General features: G+C 38.2%; 1 protein-coding gene across 1 annotated transcript; it reads right to left on the reverse strand.

Moving 5' to 3' along the window:
• Nucleotides 1-9,419: 9,419 nt before the first annotated feature.
• On the reverse strand, nt 9,420-12,939 carry STRIT1 (small transmembrane regulator of ion transport 1). Its single transcript, XM_041734669.1, has 3 exons — nt 12,787-12,939; nt 9,661-9,753; nt 9,420-9,560 (listed from the first exon to the last, which is right to left on the reverse strand). Exons 1-2 carry the CDS (start codon nt 12,797-12,799, stop codon nt 9,665-9,667), a joined length of 102 nt encoding a protein of 33 aa, XP_041590603.1. The 5' UTR covers nt 12,800-12,939; the 3' UTR covers nt 9,420-9,560; nt 9,661-9,664.
• Between the last annotated feature and the right edge of the window lie 9,106 nt (nt 12,940-22,045).

Below are 22,045 nucleotides of genomic sequence, written 5' to 3' on the forward strand. Positions count from 1 at the left end.
TGTGAAAAGATCTCAAAGTCTGCACAAGTCCTTAAGCCTACTTGTAGACTCTACTTTAATTTCCTAAAGCCTGACACAGAGCAGAGAATCTCCCTGTTCTATACACTGTTATTTTCTTTTGTTTACTCTGAGGTTCATATATATCTAAATATACGTAATTTCAACAGCAATTGGAATGAAAACCACTATTTGTGTCTTTTCTTGACAATATACTTAAAACAGATTTTTAAAGTCTTACCGACTACGATGTCGTCTGTTTTATCAGATAGTATTATTTTAAATATGAATTTCAGTGGATGTGAGTAGAAAGGAGTGAATGCTCCATTCGCTCACACAGCTGTCACTATTCTCTATTTTGCATTACTTTTGTGTCTCTCATCTGTGCTATCTTGCTGTCCCCAAAAGCATGTGAGTTTGTAACCCCTGAATTACCTATGAATAGACTAACGTAATATTCACTGCAAGTAAACCCAGAGCCAGATTCAGTAACAGAGCAAAAACTTTGTTCTGTAACTTTTACTTATTTTTCTTTTCTCTATTTTTTTAAAGATTTTATTTATTTATGACAGAGACAGAGAGAGACAGAGACACACAGGCAGAGGGAGAAGCAGGCTCCATGCAGAAAGCCCGACGTGGGACTTGATCCCGGGTCTCCAGGATCATGACGCCTTGGGCCGAAGGCAGGCTCCCAATCTCTGAGCCACCCAGGTGTCCCTTTACTTATTTTTCTTAAGTAGGCTCCATGCCTAATGTGAGGCTTGAACTCATGACTCTGAGATTGAAAGTCACATGCTCTACTGTCAGAGCCAGCCAAGCACCCCTGTAACATTTACTTTAAAAAGAAATTCATACATTTCAAGAAAAAGACTGTGTCAGGTTGTTACAAGCCCAGGCTAAGATGATGTTTTAGGAGAAGTTAGAGAGACAGCTTGCAGACAGTTTTCCAGCATGAGCAGGTGTGCATCAGAATCAGCTAGAGGACTTAAAACACCATGGCTGGGCCCCACTCCCAATGTTCCTGATCGAACAGCCCTGGAGTCCAAGTATATGCATTTCTAACATGTTTCCAGGTGATGTTACTTGTCCAAGGACAAAATTTTGAGAACTACTGGAATAAGAAACACCCAAAGAGTTGAAATAGTTTTTAGAGGAAGGAAACTTCTTTATCAAATTTAATTTTCAGGTTACACATACAGCTATATCTACATAGACTTGAATAAATTGAATTTATGTAGGCGTAGATATTTTTCTTTACTAAATAGTTAAAATTCCTTCAGATAGAACTTAGTGGGATTAATAATGATAGTAGTGAATAATTGGAAAGCAATAAATAATTTTTGGAAGGATGTAAGATGGGTTGGAAAGCTAGTTTGAAGGAGTGTACTTTATAAACACAGTGTACGTTGACTTGAGAGAAACAAATCTCTGTCTCAACAACACTGAAGGACAATGTGGTTCTGGACACTTATTTGCCAAGATGATTCATACCCTACGGGTCTTTGGTCTGGTAGTTTAAAAAAAAAAGTATTACTCTACTAGAAAATAAACCAAATCTCTGTTATGATCTTTTATCAAACAATGGATGGGCCAGACATTAAAAAAAGAAAAAAAGCACAACATCAAGTAGTCTTGTTGGAAATCCATCTAATTAATTGCAATATGATGGATGATTACTGAGCTGTTAAGGTTTCACTGTTCTTCGAGTTCTTCTACAGAGAGTCGCCAATGCATGCACCATCGATCTCAAGGGCAGAGGAATTCCAAGTCTTTCCAGGGCTCAGTATTCAGTTGGACTTTCTCTTCACTGTTTTCTTAGACTAAGATGAGTAATCAGAAGGGCACGATGCTTTCACTCCCTGGGATAGGACCTTTTCCTAAAAAAAACAACTGTTAGGCGAAATGATTTCAGGCAATGGATTTCAAATGTTTCTCGGTGGCTCAATGTTTAATGTGACGTCAAAGAGAAGTCAGACATGGTTTGAAAATATAACACTGCGTTCTGCTCCACACTGGACCCTGGTCTGCTTTCCTCGAGATAATGTGTCGTAAAGCCTCACTTTCTGCTTGGACTCTACTTGGCTTCTCTTACCTGACATGTTTGTACACCAAAGCCCTTTTCTTCTCAGAAGTTTTCCTTGTCACGATCTACAGATAAGGTACTAAGAGTAATGAGCTGTTGATGCTGGTCTTTAAAACTCTTTGGATTCCTCGATGGGAGTCATCACCAGAATGCCATCGATTTATTTTTTCTCTTTTCTCTAAATTGAATTTATGTAGGCGTAGATATTTTTTAAAATCTTCTAAAGGACTACTTTTTTATTATTTTTTTTATTTTAATTTCAGTATAGTTAACAAAGTTATATTAGTTTCAAGTGTAAATATAGTGATTTAGCATTTCCATACAACACTCAGTGCTCATCACAAGTACACTCCTTAATCCTCATCACCTATCCATCCTTCCTGCCACCCACCTCCCCTCTGGTAACCATCAATTTGTTCTCTGTGGTTAAGAGTCTGTTTCTTAGTTTGCCTCTTTTTTCCTTTGCTAATTTGTTTTGTTTTTTAGATTCCACATATGAGTGAAATAATACGGTATTTGTCTTTCTCTGACTTATTTCACTTAGCATAATACTCTCTAGCTCCATCCACAACATTGCAAATGGCAAGATCTTAGCTTTTCTATGGCTGAATAATATTCCATGGTACTTATACACTACCTCTTCTTTATCCATTCATCTATCAGTGGACACTTGGGCTGCTTCCATAATTGAGCTATTGTAGATAATGCTACTAACAACATTGAGGTGCACGTATCCCTTTGTTTTAGTGTTTTTTGCATTCTTTGGGCAAATAGCCAGTAGTGCGATTGCTGGATCATATGTTAGTTTTATTTTTAACTTTCTGAAGAAACTGCATACTGTTTTCCACAGTGGCTGCACCAATTTCTTCCATCAATATTTCAGAGTTGCCTTTTTCACTTTTTTAGTTACGTTTTTTTTTCTAGGTATTTTACTAATTTTTGTGCATGAAGGATTACTTTTGTGGGTATTCTGTATCATATCGAAGTCCCAGGACTATGAAGCGAAAGTCTGTAAACTTGAAAAATTTTAAATCTAGAGACATGCACCAGATGACCAGATAATCTGGACTTTCAGAGCTCCCACATCATCTTCACTCTACATCACCTTCACTGTATACCACCAACGTTGGTAGGAAAATGAATACATCAGCCTCAGCCTTAGTGAAGAAGAAGGAAGAGACGGGGAGACTTTTGAGCAGCTCACAACAAGCACAGCTGCTCAGTGCTTTAACTATATGAAGATATAGGCCAGTGGGATATAAAAATATAAGCAATATAGATACTTGCCACACCTTAAATAAGACCGAGTCATTTACTGTAGGAGGCCAATGCTCTCTCCCTTTCTATCAGTCCATACTGTGAGTTGGCATCTGTTACAGCAGAAAGACTATACAACAGCCTTGGATCGAGTTCTGTTTGAGCTGGTGACCAGCTGTGCAACTGTGAACAGATTTGCCTTCATCTATCTCATTTCACACATCTGGATACCTCCCTTTCATGAGAAGCAAGTGAAACAATGTATAAGATTCGCACTCCTACAACCATATCGTGCAAACCATTTTGTGAACACATTGAAATGATTTTGGGTGGATATCCATTAAATTGCTAATAGCAGTTACCTCTGAGGAAGGGAGGCAGCACTGAAGGTAGGTGAAGGGAATCTGAGCTTTTTACTTTCTTCTGTGTTGTCTGAGGTTTGGGGGAAGAAGAGGTCATTTATCATAGATGTCTCTTTTCATAATAGTCTTCTTCATGTGTCACTGTTACTAGAACTAGGTAAATATCAAAAACCCTGACATCAAGGGATTACAGGTTTATTTACAAGTGCCTATATGATATTTGCTACAGCACATGTAACCTGAAAACCCTCAAGTCACTCTCTCCATCTGTAGGTATAGAGAAAGCTTCAAAGTTCCATGTATTTTTGGTTCTTGGAGGAGGCTCACATTGAGCCAAAATTTAAAGTCTAGAAGAAGGTGGTTACATAAATTTAGGTGTTGAGAAAGGGGGTGGAGTATGCTAGGGCCAAGAGCAGTTCCTTTCCAGAACAGAGTATGCAAAGCTGGCTTAGAGTTAGAAGTGAAAGTAGGCAGCCCGGATCTATCTGGCTAAGGACCTTAAGTTCTACAGTACAAAGATCCCTTTATGTCAAGGGACTGACAACAGAAAACTAAGAACCTGACAACATTACATAGAAAAGGACTGAAATAATAGAAAACTGAAGGAGGTGACAGAGGTCAGGCCACGGGACTTAAATGTGGGAACCAAGAGACATGAAAATAAAATGTTACCCAGAAAAGACAAATGTAGTTGTCAATTCTTTAAATATAGGTTAGAGATTTCTTTCCTCTGAAATTTGGTGCATCTTACAGTACAGTTCAAAAAGAATCTAGTGATTTAGTGATCATATAGTAGAGCTGAAAATAATTTATAACTGGAAATGAGAAGATACGGGTTCAGGTTTGTACCAGTCACTGGCGATATAATCATGAATGAGTCTCAACATCTCTGTACGCCAGTTTGCTTATCTTCAGCACGGAGTTGACGGTAGTTTCTACTTCACAGAATCGTCAAGTGTAATAAATAAGAGCGTATGTAAAATGTAATGAAGAAAATTGTGATATTAATAGTGACTAAAATAATTTCCTACATTAGCTGAGTATGTAGTAAGCGTCGGGCACTGTGCTAAGAGCTTCACACTCTTGATATATCTCATGAGGTTGTTCGGCATTCATTCCTTTATTCATTTATTCACTTGATATACATCCATTGGGCATCCTCCTGCCATATGTAGTGAATCCTACATTCTCACACATCCTACATTGAAAGAGTTTATTACACTTATGGTGAACATTTCATAATCAATATAGATGTTGAATCGCCTTGTTGTAACCTGAACCTAATATAATACTATACGCCAACTATACATCAATTTAAAAAAAGAGAGAGAGCTTACCACTTAGTGGGGGATGCAAAGGAAAAAAGGTATCAGGAAGAACAAAGAACCCTATTTGCGTGTGTGTGTGTGTGTGTGTGTGTGTGTGTGTGTGTGTTTGGAGGTATGGGTGGTCCAATAAATTCTTACCAAGATGATAATGTCTAAAAACACTCAATTCTAAAGTAGTGCTCTTCACACTGTTGCTCAATCCACTGGTTTTAAAATCAATTTGGTGGGTTGAGACCAGTATTTTGTTTTAAATTATCACCGACCCTACTCATTTGTATCAGAAGACTCTGAGAATCCAGACACGTTGCTTGAGTGTCTGTGAGAGCCAAACAGCTCTCGGCACATTTGGCATCATGATGTGGCAAATAAACTAGGGCCTGCTTGCATAACCTAAGGAGACTCCTGGGAGAACTCTTCTTTATCGAAGAAGAATCCAGACTTAAGGAACTTGACACAGTGATTGTGAATTCAGAGTGGCAGGTGCCACTTGAGTCTGTCTGGCCCTGTCCTGGATCTATGCCGGGGTCCTAGGGAGTGAGAGGATAGGCTGAAAATAAAAATGAAAAAGAATGAATTAATTAGGCTCCGAGGCAGGTTGTGACATAGGCAGCGCTGCTTTAGGGCTCCACAAACAGCAACTCGCCCACAGACCAACACACAGGCCCAGCGAGGGCTGCCATGGGAGAGATGGAGGGAATGGGAAACCACCCATAGTGCCTGCGAGAAGCTGCTAGATCCTGCAGAGGAGAAGTGATGACTAGCAGGGCAGACATATGTATAGGCCCACGTGAGACCCTCCAGCCTCCTCATCAGAAGGATGCAAGCGCCAGAGAAGTTGGAATTAGTGACGTTAAGGTGGCCTCATTGCTGCGCACAGGCTACTGAGACCAGGAAAGAAGCGCTGGTTACATACAGCGGGGGAATAGGAAGGGAGGGAGAGCAGAAAGCAAGCGGGAAAACAAAATTGGATGAGTGTTGGCCATACGTGTGAGGAGGTGATCGTACTCTGACTCCAGAGCAATCCCTCCATCTATTGCCAACGGGCTCCAACACGAGTTTCTAGCTTTAGCAAAATTAAAGAATATGCTTAATGTCTGTAACATCTTGATGAGATCACCATGTTTATTCACCTAATGGTAATTCGCCTGAATTTACTAAATCTGAATGCATCCTATCCTGAGTCTACCTCACACGGCGGAGTGGGAGAAAGCAAATAAGGCACCGGTTTAGAGGCTTTGAGCACATCAATATGCAAACCACTTAAAAGCCTGTTTCCATTTATTCTCCATTTCTGGACCAATTTTACAGAGCAGATAACCTATAACTCAAAACAATTTCTCCATGACCCCATTTCATTCAGCATCAAGATTCTAATCAATATCCTATTTCCTTTAACATTCATAGGCATAAGCTCTAAAAATAACTTTATCAGATATATATTTGTGTCACTTGAAATTTTGAATTTATAAGGGCATGTATGCCCAGCCCAAGGAAATTACTGAAAATGCCTTAAATCTCAGGTAATGGCCAGAATCCAAAGCCCTAGAATATTTCTGTCCTTCCCAAAAAACCACCACTCTGTACCCATGCGTGTTTTGTCCAGATGATTTATAAGAAATTGCATACCCATCTCACTGTGCAAAACAAGAAATCACTTTCAAAGAAGAATGGAATAAAGGTAAAACATCCATCCATCTCATTCTCTGGGAAATTACCAACTCAAAATATTATTCTTCTGTTTTTGGTGTTCATTTCTTTCCTCCAAGGGACTCTTAGGCAAATGTATATTTATGTTTTAAGGGACTTATACTGCCTGTCCAAAAAAGAAGAGGAAAGAAAGAAAAGGGGGAAGGGATGTCCAAGAAACTGCAATAGGCAAAAATGAAGAATAGTAAATAAAGCAAATAAATAAATATAATAAATAATTAAACTAGGACATAATTTCCTCAAAAAAAAGAGATTAAAGTTTATTTTATTACAAGATTGATAGATGGCTATTACTTGAAAACGTTATATCGGTTTGAGCACAGACATCTCTCCTCTAGGATTTATCCTCGGAATATTCTCAGCCCTACCAGGCTTGGTAGCTCATGAGGAGTCTCCTTAGACATTTCAAAACTCAATGGAATTTATCACTCTTCCCAGACACAGAGGGTAATAAACAGTTTTCATTAAAGGTTTTTATATTTTATGTCCTACTAGGTATTAGGAAAGCAGTATTTCTTCGCTCTGACATCAGTATAGGTCTTGGGGTCGGGGAAGCATAGAGTGTGGATGTGGCCGAGCTTTCATGCCATCAACAATGTTAAGGAACAGTTAACTCCTTATGCTCTTCTTCTCAAAGAATTATATTTGTACCTTGATAGACTGTAAACAGAAGACTTTGGAAATTTAGAAACATATAAGATTCCATGCCTTGTAAAATCTACATGCAATCACCTACTTCAACCTATTACTCGCAGATCACTAGTCACGTCTTTGAGAACTCCAATCCAGCTTCAATTGCTTCAGCAGCATCTTTAAAGTTCCAACTTAGAACATCGACATTGTGTATTCATGGATATTGTAGGGGGAAAATAATTAGCCATTTGATGCATATTTATTAGTTGTCTATTTTGAACTACAATCTGTAAGTCAGAAAGATAGGAACTGGATTTACCTAGAAAGGGCTTAAATCTGATAAAATAAAATTCACATATATGAAAACACTAGTGGACAAATAATATTATGTATCATTATACTTCATGTAACTAAAAATACAATGTAATATTATATAATAAAGTGCTAATTTTTTGCTGCAGCAATAAACAGAAAAGTGGTTGGAACTTACCAGTATAAGCTATTATGAGTCAGTGTCTATATGTATCAGGGAGCAATGCCTACATACACACATATGTTATAAGTGTGTTTTCCAAACTTCTGTGATCATAAAAACCACCTGGAGAATTGATTCTTTTTAATGGGTTTTTCTCCAGACCTATCAAAATAAGCTCTTAGAGGAGGAGCTTAAGAATCTGTATTTTTAATAAATGACTCCATCGATTCAGAACAAGCAGCTTTAGAAAACACTGTGGTCCTCACAACAATCCCATGAGAATATTATTATCCCTCTCTTCCAGTTGAGCAAACTAAGGTTATAGAGATTAACTATTTAAAGGACTCCCAAGTTAGGATAAAACCATCTGACTTCCAAAAACTGTGTTCTCTTTACTGCACTAAGCTTTCTTTGTTCTCTGAGAAAATGACTGGGTTGGTTGCGGAAACATGGAAATAAAATAGTTATTATAGAAAAATTCATTTCTATTGCTGCTTAAAAACATTACCTTCTGTTTCAAAGTGCTGGAGAAAAGAATATTGGGCCCTTGAAACGAGAAAGTACATATTGATATAGGCCTTCCATCTTACACAAAGGTAGCACGCGTAGTTCTGTACCTGGCTTTTCTCACTCAACACTTCGACCAAGAGATGACATCACATCGGTATATAGAGACCCCCTTCCTTTCTTTTCAGAGCTGCCCAAGTAGCACATTATGTAGCTAGAGCTCAGTTTATTCAATCAGTCTCTTGTTAATGGACACTTGGCTTGTTTCCAGGCTTTTGCTATAATACATTACGCCTTAATGAGTAGGCCTGCGCATGTGCCATTTTGCACTTTTACTAGTGTGTATCTGTGGAAATTGAAATATTCTTAGAGGAGGGATAGCTGGGTTACAAGTCAAATACATATTTAATTCTGATAGATACTGACTGTCAAACACCCCTAAAAAGGCTGTACCATTTTTAATTTCTAAAGACAGTATATGAGCGTGCTTTATTCCCCACAGCTTACATATATATATATACATATATCTATATAACCAAATATCTTTCTTTTTTCCCAGCTGAGAGGTGAGCAATGGTTCTCTAGTGCAGTTTTAATTACAGTTCTTCTCTTATGAGCAAGAGGTGAAGGGCAAGTTTATACTTACATCTTGTTTTCTATGAACTATTTCTTCTTAACTCTAGCTCCTTTTTTGTTTATTTTTTGGGAGGTAGCCTAAATTTTTTTTATTATTTTATAAAGATTTTATTTATTTATTCATGAGACAGGGAGAGAGGCAGAGACACTGGCAGAGGGAGAAGCAGGCTCCATGCAGGAAGCCTGACGTGGGACTCGATCCCAGGACCCCGGGGTCATGCCCTGAGCCAAAGGCAGATGCCTAATCACTGAGCCACCCAAGTACCCCACCTGAAAATTGTTTAATGTAATTTAATTTACCAATTTTTCCCTATTGGTTATGCATTTGTAGTCATAATTTGGAGCTTTCTTCCTACCTCCCAGGTTCATTATAGTTCTTATTTGTAGATGGAATCTTTAAAAGTCTGGAAGAGATTCTAATGCACACTAAAATACCAGTTTACAAATCCAAATTTATAAAGGCTTATAAAGTGATGTCAAACATTGCAGTTATTTACATGAGAAACGTTTAATAATCTGTCACGTTCATGCTTTTCTTAGTTCTTCTAAATGATGTCAGTCTGAAGTCTTCTTGCCTGCATGATAAAATGTTCCATTAGTAACACAGAAAAGATTATTTCTGGAGTAATGTATGGTCTTTCTGAATAAATATATTCAATTATTGAAAAACTTTACCTTTCTAGGAGAAGACAACATAAACCATTATGATACAGCCCACAATCCAGGCAATCAAGAGAAGAATAGGGACCAGAAGGTGTGATAATGCAGCTTAAAAATAAACAACAACAAAAAAAAACACCCCAGATTAGGTAGGTCATTTTGGCATCATATTTTTTTGAATCAAGAGAATAAAAGGAATCTGATAATACCAAGAGAAAAAAATACACTCTCATGTCATTCCCCAACATGATTATTATCTTCTGTTCTACAAAAGGGTACTTGGCACTCCGCTGGCTATTTGAAATGGAAGACCTATGTTCTAACCATAGGTCTTCCTTTTAGTTATGTGACCTTGGGCAATTCTGAGCTTGGTCTTCCCTATTTGTAGAGCTAATGAAACTTGTGATATCGACCTTCTTGAGTTGTTGGTGAGGATCAAATGATATTGCGTGTGTGTGAGGGCTCTATAAACTAAACTGTGTGTGTGTGTGTTTAGCATATACAGAACACACTCCTACATTTGTTCAACAACACAGAGAGCGGCTGTTTACATAGAAACAATCGAAAATGACTCTTGAGGCAAGTGTTCCCGAACTAAGTAATCATAACGTAGGGAAAGGTGTAGAAAAATGTTTTTACTCTTGATAGTTGACTTTAACCATCAGCATCATAGGAAGAGAAAAGCATTATACCTTATATGACCATTCTCAACTAGAGAAAAGAGATTCTATTTTGTTAACATGTTCAGTAGAACAACCAACACTGATCCAACACACACAAAAGACATTAGAACAACGGTTCCTCCTGCGTCTTCTATTCGTACCCGTATCTGAGAAAAGCAATTCATAAAATTATCATTTTTTAAATATTCATTGCACACACACACATCATGCAAAAAGATTTTTAAAGTGCACAGAAAGACATCATATAGCATGAAGGTCTCCGTGTTAAGGGCTCAGATATATTCTTAATTGAAAAGCACAATTAGATTGTATGCCATCAGCTAACAAAGAGAACGCGTATTCTTAGCAATTGCATGCCTATTACAATTTCCATCACTTAAAAATGTGAAGTTTTTTTTAAGTGCTGTTAAAACAAAACCATCAGGAAAAGAGACACTGCTAAAATTAGGAGACACTCTTATAAAAGCAAACTTTGTGCAGGTAAAATGAATCTGAATGGTTTAAATCTATGTTTCCAAAAATGTTGGAATCTCTCTTAACTCTTGCAAGTTCAATGGGTTTTCTTTGCTTCTCCATCTCGCTGTGACTTTGCACAAAGCTTTAACCACTAAATGGAAAAAATCTTTCTCCTTACCTGCCATGTGGTATAGCTTTAAAGATAACATGAACATTATGAAATGCCCTTTACTCTCATTTGGATGAAAGACTTTTAATGAATTAAGGTGCCATTATAGTGGAAGTACATAGCATTAATTTTTTTAACTATTCATATATACACAATTTAGTATTTTTCCCAATTTCAAAAAACCTAAAAATCAGTACCAATATTTTAATGGAGCATTTATAAATATCTTATACAAGCATATTTTAATACAATTCTAAAATTAATATATAATAAAGCCCTAAAAGTATATACCTCATTATTTATTTCTCTTTGTAAAACAATACAATTGATTGGGCATTTTTTTTCTTTTTTTAAGAGAGAGAGAGACCAGGAAGGGGAGCAGAGGGAGAGGGAGAGAGACAATCCTAAGCAGAGTCCACACCCAGGGTGGAATAGGACTCAGGTCTCAACTAGGGGCTCCCCCTGAGGCTCACTCTCATGATTCTGAAATCATGATCCTGAGACCATGACCTGAGCTAAAATCAAGAGTCTGGTGCTTATCCCACTGAGCCACCCAGGTGTCCCAATTGACTGTGTATTTTAACACTCAAAGTATGCCTGCATCTGTGTTCTTTCAACACAAACATTTTAAGTTTTATCATAATCTGTAGCATCATTTTGAAATGGAAATATATGGGGTGCCTGAGTGGCTCAGTTGGTTAAGCATCCGACTCTTGGTGTCCTCTCAGGTCATGATCTCAAGGTCGTGAGACTGAGCCCCACTTTGGGCTCCACCCCCAGTGTGGAGTCTGCTTGAGATTCCTTCCTCTCCTTCTCCTGGCCTCTCTGCACTTCCCCCTTGCTCGCTCGCTCTCTTTCTCTCAAATAAATAAAATAAAATAAAACATTTATTTTAACATATCAAATAAAATAAATAAAATAAAATAAAATATTTTTATTTTAAATAAAAAATCTTTAAAAGGACAGAAACAAGAATATATAAGAACACAACACATTTTGTATAGGGCACTTACATTATAGTGCAAACAAGCACAAAACTCCTTTTAAAATATGAAGAGTGAAGTCAAAATGCTTCTCTCTTTCCAAGCCTGAGCATGCCCAAATGGTTAGACCTAGAAGTATCCTTAAGGGCACTGTGCTCTGAAACAGGAGTGTCTGTGTTCAGAACATGGCACCACCACTTTCTGGTATGTGATCACAGGCAAGTGACTATACTTGGCTATGCCTCAGTTTCCTTATCTGTGAAATGGAAATGATGACAATAAAACTGTATGTCTCATGGGATTATTGTCCATTATAATACACATATAAAAACCAGGAAAAAAAAAAAGAAATTCAGACATGAAGCATATTAGAGATGACTAAGCCCATTTTATTTATTTTCATTTTAGAGTCAGAAAACAGGTCCAAAGGGGTAGAGGGACTTCCCCCGACTCACACGGCTGTTTAGTAGCAGACTTGACAAAGAAATCAAATGTCCTTCATTCTGGTCCAGCACACCACAATACCTCCAGCCTGGTACGACACTGGAGAATAACTGGCTTCTAACTCATCTTTTGAAAAAAGCATGATGAACAAATTAAGCACTTTTGTTTGATCCTTGTAAAAGTATACATAGCATACAGACATGGACCATAAATTGTACATCAAATGCATTTTTTGTAGCCATGCTAACATATATGGTTTATGCCCCTTTAGCAGTGATACCACATTCTTCAGAATAACTGAGAAATACGAAATACTGGGGGGGCGGAACGTAAAATACACCAGGGAGCTTGGACTTTTTTTTTTTTTTTTTTTTTTGCCAAGAGGGTCTGATGCCTTAACTCTTACCTTTTTCAGCCATTCTTCCTGTTGCTGGGTGGGTTGGTCAGGGCCACGCTCACCTCTTTGTTGTTGTCATCCAGTGTCTCTTTGAACTTTAAATAGAGAGATATCTGAAGAGTGTGGCAGCTGCCCCTCTCCTGACTGCCAATTGTCTGCAGAGTGATGTAAGGCGTTGGAGAACAGAACTCCTCTGGCTCTTCTTTAGCCTGCTATTATGGAAGATAAAGCCAAACAATTGAAAAAGCTGAGCTATCCTAAAGCTGAGATGGGCAGATTTTGAATTTACCCAATGCCTTCAGACAACATGGAGAAAATGTTTAAGGTAGGAAAAATGGCATTGTAATGAGATAAGTTCTATCCAAGAGTGAGGGTTATCTATTGGGGGAAAAAAACATTTTGGAGTTGGAGAGACTGCTTCAAATTCCAACTCTGCTATTTCTGTAATGAAGGCCAAGTTGCTTAACCTGGGCATCAGCCTCTTTAACTTTAAAATGAGGATAATGATCTCTATCCCCAGTAGAGGTGTCATAAAGATGAAATAAAAAGGCTGTGTGAAATACAGATGTTTATTACATTACAGGATGCAAAAGATAAAATAAATTAAGTGGTGCCCCTTGCTCTGAACCATTCTAAAAACAGAACATTTTAACACAGATGTACTAGGAACTAAAACAACAAAAGGCTGGGGTATTGCCTAGAATTTTCAGAGAGCAGTCATAAGCTTGTTTTTATTAGCAATGTATAAAAATAGGACATTCCATTTTTCAAAGTCCAACCTGGTTTATATAACATGACCTAGACTGTGCTCTAGGTTCTCACTAGAATAACTTTAATTTGGGGGTCTGAATGGAAAAGTTTTTGCAAAATGACCCTGTGACCAACTTCCCCAAAAGTGCATCACAACATTAAGGGTGTCCTCCTCTAAAAGACAAGACTTGCCTGATCAAATCCATCTCCACAAAGCTCCAGGAGGGATGTTTCCCTGCAAATGTCCACATCTCATCACTGATTAGAATCCGCTAATGGTTCTCCATTTCCTAGAAAATAAAAATCTGAACTCCTCATTAAGAAACCTAAAACGGGGATCCCTGGGTGGCGCAGCGGTTTGGCGCCTGCCTTTGGCCCGGGGCGTGATCCTGGGGACCCGGGATCGAGTCCCACGTCGGGCTCCCGGTGCATGGAGCCTGCTTCTCCCTCTGCCTTTGTCTCTGCCTCTCTCTCTCTCTGTGTGACTATCATAAATAAATAAAAATTTTAAAGAAAAAAAAAAAAAAGAAACCTAAAACGCCTCATCTTTCTACTTTCCCGTTTGCAGTGATGCCTCAGCCACGTTGAATCCCTTGTGGCATATGAATTAGGATGCTACTACCCACGTGCGCAAGGAGAGCATGTGATTTTCTACCTCAAGTCATATACCTACGGATTAAATTGTGCAGTCAACCTTCTGCTAAGTTTACTGCATGATCATACAATATGTTTATGTTATGTCATTTAAACCAAGTTGCCATCTCTCTCTATATATGCAATTTAATATTTTTTTAAAAATGCCTGGCAGTTCCAGATAAGAAGAGAGACTATGTTCTATCTGTGTAACAAAATTACTGCTAAAGTCCAGTATTTTTTTCAATACTAAATAATTATACATTATAAAAAAGTTTAACTGAGGCAAGATAAACAGAGACAGAGTGGGGGAAAAAATGATGACTGATTGATCTCACTTAAATACTGATTTTTTTAAACTAAATAGATACAAATGAATACCCTATCTTAAGAAACACAAACAAAAAAGATATTAAAAAGAAGCAGTGAAAAAAAAAAAAGAAGCAGTGAGGTAACCTCTAAAGAACAAACTAGTGTAAAACAATTGCCTAAAGTCGGTGAAAATAGAATGTATAAAACATCTCTATATTACAAATTGACTATTTTTTGATATAAAATTGACTATTATTAAAATCATTGTTATCTATTTGAATTTTGAGGAGGAATTACTTTACAAATTATTTATTTTTCTTTGTTTTCTACAGAAAGAGAGAAAAAAAGGAGAAAAATTAATTCATTGAATATGAATTCCTAGATCTTAGAAAAGTGTTCAATCTAAAATGTCATCTCTTTGGTATCTCTTCAGTAAATTAAATATATATGTGTATGTATGTATGTATGTATATATGTATATATGTGTGTATATATATATATATATATATGATATTTATTCAGGAAAAAATGCTTTATTCATTAACAGACGAATCCACTTTGAACTCACAAATGCAAGGGTTTATATTTCAGCATTGTTAATTTTCCTTTTAGGGCATATCATTTAGGAACATTTTATACTTCTACTTTGCATACTTACTTCAAGAGTTAGTTCTCAAATCCCTCATTATCAAAGCAATGTTAGATTCTTTTAGGGTACTTAAACTAAAAAAATCAAATATTTGGCTTTTTTTCAAGATAAACCAGCATTCTTCATTTTCTTTTTTTTTTTAACTATTAGTGTCTGGAATTATAGTAGATAAATCTGCACACAATAGATTAAATGGACAAATTCCTCTTAAGATATAAACTTACCCAAACTGACTCAAAAAGAAATAGAAAATTTGAATATGCTTATAACAAGTAAAGCAGTTGAAGTCATAATCAAAAATGTTTCACAAAGGAAAGCTTTGGAACAGGTAGCTTCACTGGCGAATTCTACTGAACATTTTGAGTTAACACCAATACTCCAAAAACTCTTCCCACAAAGAGAAGAGGAGGGAAGACTTCCCAACTCATTCTATGAGCCCAGTATTACCTCAAAACCAAAACCGAAGATACGATAAGAAAGAAACTATAGACCAATGTCTCTAATAAATATAGGTGCAAAAAGTCTCAACAATAAACTAACAAACCAAATCCAGCCAGCAATATACACCAAAAATTACATACCACGACCAAGTTGATTTAACCCAGGAATGAAATGTCAGCACACTGTTCAAATACCAACCAATGTAACACACCATATTAATAAAATTTTTAAAAACCAAACACCCCATGATTGCCTCAGTGGATGCAGAAAAAGCATGTGACAAAATCCAACACTGATTCAAGACAAAACACTCAACAAATTGGGAATAAAAGGGAACTCCCTCAATTTCATAAAGCTTATCTCCAAAAAAACTCACAGCTAGCATCATACTCAATGGCAAAAGAGTGAATGTTTCCCCCACAACATCATGAAAAAATAGAACGTTTACTCTTATACTTTGATTCAGTATTGTACTGAAGGTTGTAGCCAGGAGAATGGAAAGAAGATAACATAAAAGTCATCGTATTAGGAAAGAAGAATTAAGCTATCTTTATTTGCAATATGACATGATCTTATATATAAAAAAAAATCCTAAGGAACCCCCTCCACATGCAAAAACAAAACAAAACAAAACCCTGCTAGAACAAATCATCAAATTTAGCCAGGTTGCAAGATACATGATTAACATGGAAAAATCAGTTGTATTTCTACACAGGAGCAATGAACAGTTTGAAAAATAAATTAAGAAAAAATGACATTTACAACAGCATTAAAAGAATAAAATACTTAGGAATAAATTTAATCAAAGATGTACAAGCCTTGTAACTTGACTAACAAAGACTAACAAAATATTGCTGAAGGAAATTAAAGAAGATCTGGATAAATGGAAAGACATTCTGTGTTCACAAAGTGAAACAATATCGTTAAAGATGGCAATACTACTCAAAACAATCTACAGGTTCAGAGTATTCCTATGAAAATAACAGTGGCATTTTTTGCAGAAACGGAAAATCTAATCTTAAAATTCATATGGCATTGCATGGGATCCTGAATAATCAAAACAATCTCCAAGAGGAAACACAAGGGACTTATACTTACTGGTTTCAAAACATACAACAGAGCTACAGTAATCAAGAATATGTGGTACAGGCATAAAGACAAACATACAGATGAATGGAATAGAATTGAGCGTCCAGAAATAAATCCACACACTAATGGTCAATTGATTTTCAATAGGAGCGCCAAAGAAGAGTCTTTTCAACAAATGGTTCTGGGACAATTAGCTTTCCACCTGCAAAAGAATGAAAGTGAACCCCTACCTCATACCATATATGAAATTAAGTCAAAATGAATCAAAGGCTAATTATAAGAGCTAAAACTATAAATCAGAAGAAATCATAAAGGTAAACCAGGCGACTTTCACAGATATAACACATTAAGTACAAGCATTCAAAAATATAGATGATGTGTCCTTCTTCAAAATTTAAAACTTTTGTACATCAAAGAATACCATCAAGAAAGGGAAAAGATAATCTGTGGAATGGAAAAATATTTGCAAATCATATATCTGAAAATGGTTTGTTATCCAGAATATATTTTTTTAAAAAAAAACCTTTACAAATCAACAATAAAAAGACAACTCAATTTTTTAAAAATGGGCAATGGCTTTGAATAAATTTTTATCCAAAGGAAATAAACAAATAGCCAATAAGCACACGAAAATATACTCAAATCATTAATTATTAAGGAAATGCAAAACAAAACCACAATGACAGGAACGTCTGGTGACTCAGCAGTTGAGCATCTGCCTTTGGCTCAGGTGGTGATCCGGGGTCCTGGGATCAAGTCCCCCATTGGGCTCTCTGCAGGGAGCCTACTTCTCCCTCTGCCTGTGTCTCTGCCTCTGTTTGTGTGTGTGTCTCTCATGAATAAATAAAATCTTTAAAAAAAACCAAAACACTTCGCCCTGACTAAGATGACTAAAATAAAAAAGCTAGACAATAACAAGTGTTGACAAAGATGTGGAGAAATTAGAATCCTTGTACAGTGTTGGTGGGAATGTAAAATGGTTTGGCCGCTTTGAAAAATAGCTTTGTAATTCCTCAAAATGTTAAATACAGAACTCCCTTATGATCTAGCAATTCCATTCCTTGGTGTATGCTGAAGAGAATTGAAAACAGGTTTTAAAACAATGCTGTTCACAGCAGCATTAGTAATTCATAAGAGTCAAAAAGTAGAAACAAACCAAATGCCCATAAACTGATAAACAGGTCAACTAAATGTGGTACAGCCACACAGTGTAATATTATTCAACCATTTAAAAAAATGTTTTGGTACATCCTACAACATGGTTGAACCTTGAAAATATCACGCTGTGTAAAAGAAGTCGTACTGTATTGTATGATTCAATTGTATGAAGTGTCCACCACAGGCCAGACCATAGAGACAGAAAGTAGATTAGTGGTTGCTCGGGCCTGGGGGAAGATCGAATGGGGAGTGACTGCTAAAGGGCATGGACTTTCTTGTCCTGGAATTACATAGTCGTACTGGTTGCGCAACTTTGTGAATATGTTCAAACCACTGAATCGCACACTTTCAAAGAGGGAATTTAATGGCACATGAATTAATATACTTCAGTTTTTTCAAAGTTCAAATTAGTTCTTAAAACAAGAATGTTTTAGGCAAGAACCTCAGACCCCCCAAAACACACACACAAAAAAGAAGAAGGAGGAGATGAAGATGAAAAAGGAAAAGGAGAAAGGAGGAGAAGGAGAAAAAGAAAGAGAAGGAGGAAGAGAAGAAGAAGAAGAAGAAGAAGAAGAAGAAGAAGAAGAAGAAGAAGAAGAAGAAGAAGAAGAAGAAGAAGAAGAAAGAAGAAGGAGGAGAAGGAGAAGAAGAAGGAAGAAGGAAGAAGAAGAAGAAGAAGAAGAAGAAGAAGAAGAAGAAGAAGAAGAAGAAGAGAAGTGAAATAGGGTTGGGAGAAACACCTGGCAAAACAGTAACAAAGTGGAAACTTTTCATTTTTAAAAGAAGTATTTGCTGAACACCTACTATGTACCGGACAACCTTCTAGGCACATGGGATACACCAAGGAACAAAGTCCCTGCCCTACCGGGGTTGCATTCAGAAAGGCGGTAAGTGCTGTGAAAAAAGAAAACGTAAGGCTGACTAAGCTCAATAATGAGGCTGATCTGAGGTTGGCTTTTCCTGACAGGACTGAAGGAACCGGGGGGAGGTAGTGTGGCTTCAGCACAGGGAGCAAGGGGACAGCAGGAAGGGGAGAGTTCAGCCAGGTGGGAAGGAGGCCTCACCAGCTGTTGTTAGAATGCTGTTTCCTCCCCCTGAGTGAAAGAGGGAACCCATGGAAGGTTTTGAAGAGAAAAACTACATGATCCGACGTATATTTTTTGAAGGATCGTTCTGGCTGCTGGGATGGGAGCAAGGGTAGCCGCAGAGAAGACAAGAAATGACGGAGCCTCAGACCAGAGTGGTGTGAAGAACTCCTCGAGAAAGGGCACGAGTGGTGTGGTGCATTTACAGCAGGTCTAATACGGCTTCGAGAGGTTGGCCGGGACTTTCCCATACTTGGGCCCACCCAATGGTGTGTGTTCAAAGTCCAATCAAAAGGCTCAGGAAATTGCAATAGAATGTAGTGAGCAAGACTTATCCAAGCGGAGGCCTCCAAAATAGGAAAATCTATTGAGATGAATGACTAAGAGGCAACAAAGGATTACAGATCACCTTCTCCCCTGAGCCTCCTTGCATGTCACAGAAAGGGCACCACGAGAGTGGAGACGGAGGGGCGTGGGATCCGGTGTGAGCGCCAGCCCTGGCCATCGCTGTGTCAACTCCAACAAGTCACATGTACTCTGAGTCTATTTCTTCATTTGGAAAATGCAAGGCTATTGCAGACTTAGAGGTACGTGTGCTTAGCATCAGCCTAACACATAGTAGGTCCCCAGTACCTGGTATTTGCTATCATTAAACCCCAATAAGCAGAGATAAAGAGGAAGGAGAAGCAACATGTACAAAGAACTAGATGTCCGGGAGCCTGGGTGGCTCAGGTCATGATCCTAGAGTCTGGAGATCAAGTCCCACATCAGTCTCCCCGCTCAGTGGGAAGTCTGCTTCTCCCTCTGACCCTCCCCACTCTCGTACTCTCTCTCCCAAATAAATAAATAAAGCTTTAAAAAAAAAGAGAGAGAGAGAGAGAAAGGACTAGATGTGCCCTGGTACATATGCCCACATACAGCCACAATCCTAATCCTCGGGCCAGAGCGTAAGTGGGGGTTGCAGGACACCATTTGTCAGCCCCCGCTCATTCTGCAGTGCACTTCTGACTTCATTTCTGCCTGCATTTTTCCATTAAAACAACTTGTTCCTACGATCTAATGTCATGTGAATCCCATGTTCCTGAAGTCAATAGAAATTTTTCAGTCCTAATCTTACTTGCTGATGATCTCTTGGTGTCACTTGACTCCAATTGGTGACTTTATCCTTCTTGAAAGTCTCTCTTCTCTTGCCTTCCAAGGCATCAGAGTCTTTTGACTTTTCCCATGTGAAAAAAAATAAATTATTTTTTATTTTTTCTTTTTAAAGTAGGCTCCATGGCCAGCCCAGAGCTTGAACTCTCCACCCTGAGATCAGCTGAGATCAAAAGTGGGTCGCTTAACCCACTAAGTCATCCAGGCGCCCCTGACTTTTCCCATTTTTAACGGTTTATTCTTAGTCTTGTAGGTTTACCCTCATCTACCTAAACATTAAATATTTGTTCCTCAGTAAATATATCAGAACAGAACTTTCACGATATGAGAAGACGATTTGAAGAGAACAAGTAAGTGAAATCACTAAGTCATGTGCATTTCCAGAGCCCTGAGATTTCTTTCCAGGGCCAGCTTCTTGGCATGCAACCTGCACAGTCATTGGGGACTCCTTGCTAAGAAGGCCCCCATGCTTGATTTAATGCTCTGATGTCGGTGTCTTGAAATTCTTAATCATTTTATCATTTTTAAAGATTTAATTCATTAAATTATTTGAGAGAGAGAGAGAGAGACAGAAATAAGCACCAGCAGGGAGGAGAGGGAGAAGCTGGCTCCCTGCTGAGCAGGGAGTGGGATATGGGGCTCTATCCCAGAACCCTTGAATCATGATCCCCATACCCCCCCACACACCAAGTAAGCCTGGTTTTATCTTTGAACTTGGGTTTCACCAGAGTTGATAGGACAATGGAGTGTGCGCAAGAGCAGAGGCGATACTGGAGACAGTGTGTGCGCATCGTAATGGTCCAGGGCTCAGGGAGCAGGGGAGTGGGGCCAGGCTGAGAGCTGGGCAGGATGGAGGTCGTGAGGGCTGCAGACATGCATGGAAAGGTGGAGAGACTTTTCTAACTATAGAGGCAGCCTTCTGACTCCCAACCTCTTACCTCTCTGCTGCTTTCCCGGTATCCATGGCCTCATCATGGTGATATGACCTGTTTGGCGATTTTATATGATTCTTGACATGGAGTGTTCAGTGATCATGGATGAGAGCCCCCGATCGGCCTACTTTAAAGTGGAAAAGAAGTTAAAGGAAAACGGGGATCAAAGGAGACCCAAATGTGAGTACTTATGGATCCATTTCTTATTCCAAGATATATTCCCTGAACTTCAAGCCATTGCCACCAGTACCTCGATCTTGCAACGCAGTGTATGGAATAGGCTTTCAGCCTGGATCTTTCTATTTCTTGAACGTTTTGATATAGATAAAGACAGAGGTAAAAATAAAATGCTGTTTCAGAGTCCTTCTTACAATCGTACTCCTGTTCCTGGGGTCTGTGGCCTCAGCAATATCTACTAACCCAGGAACAAAAGGTGCTATCCTTGGCCACGTTGGAGAGTGTCACCACCCAAGGGATCTTCGTGTTTCAAAGATGTATTGGCTGTAAGAGGGAATTATCTGCACAGATGCGATGGGGTCCAACATTCTTAAAAAATAAAAATAAATAAAAATTAAAAACCTCATTGCTGGGTCATGCCAAAGGGTTGAATACACAGACGGTGCCGTCACGGTGTTAGGGCTTTGACTCTCTGCTCCACGAATAGTCTGTGGGACCTGGGAGCAGGTGACTGTCCGAAATATTCTCCAGGCCTGGAAGTGAGGAAGACAGGTGGGGGTAGATCCTTTCAGTATCACACAGGGACAAAGGCCGAGACCTGTGCATTGTTCGTCTCATTTTTACCATTGATTAAAGCTCCCATCCTTAGGGAATTTACCTGCTAATGTATAAATTTTTGTCCAGCAGAGAGACGCAAATGATTTCTGTCCAGTGGAGCAGATAACCCCAAATCTCGGCGGGCTGCTGGACCTTCACTGGTTCTCTATCTAGCTCGACAATCTCATCCTAGCATTTCTTTGTTAGGTTGCCGATAAAGACACTCTTAATGCTCCTTGAAATGATCAAAACAGCTCTTCCCGTCCTTAGTGAATAAATTCAATGAAATATTT

This window comes from Vulpes lagopus, chromosome 19 (genome assembly GCF_018345385.1).
Source record: "Vulpes lagopus strain Blue_001 chromosome 19, ASM1834538v1, whole genome shotgun sequence".
Taxonomy (NCBI): domain Eukaryota; kingdom Metazoa; phylum Chordata; class Mammalia; order Carnivora; family Canidae; genus Vulpes; species Vulpes lagopus.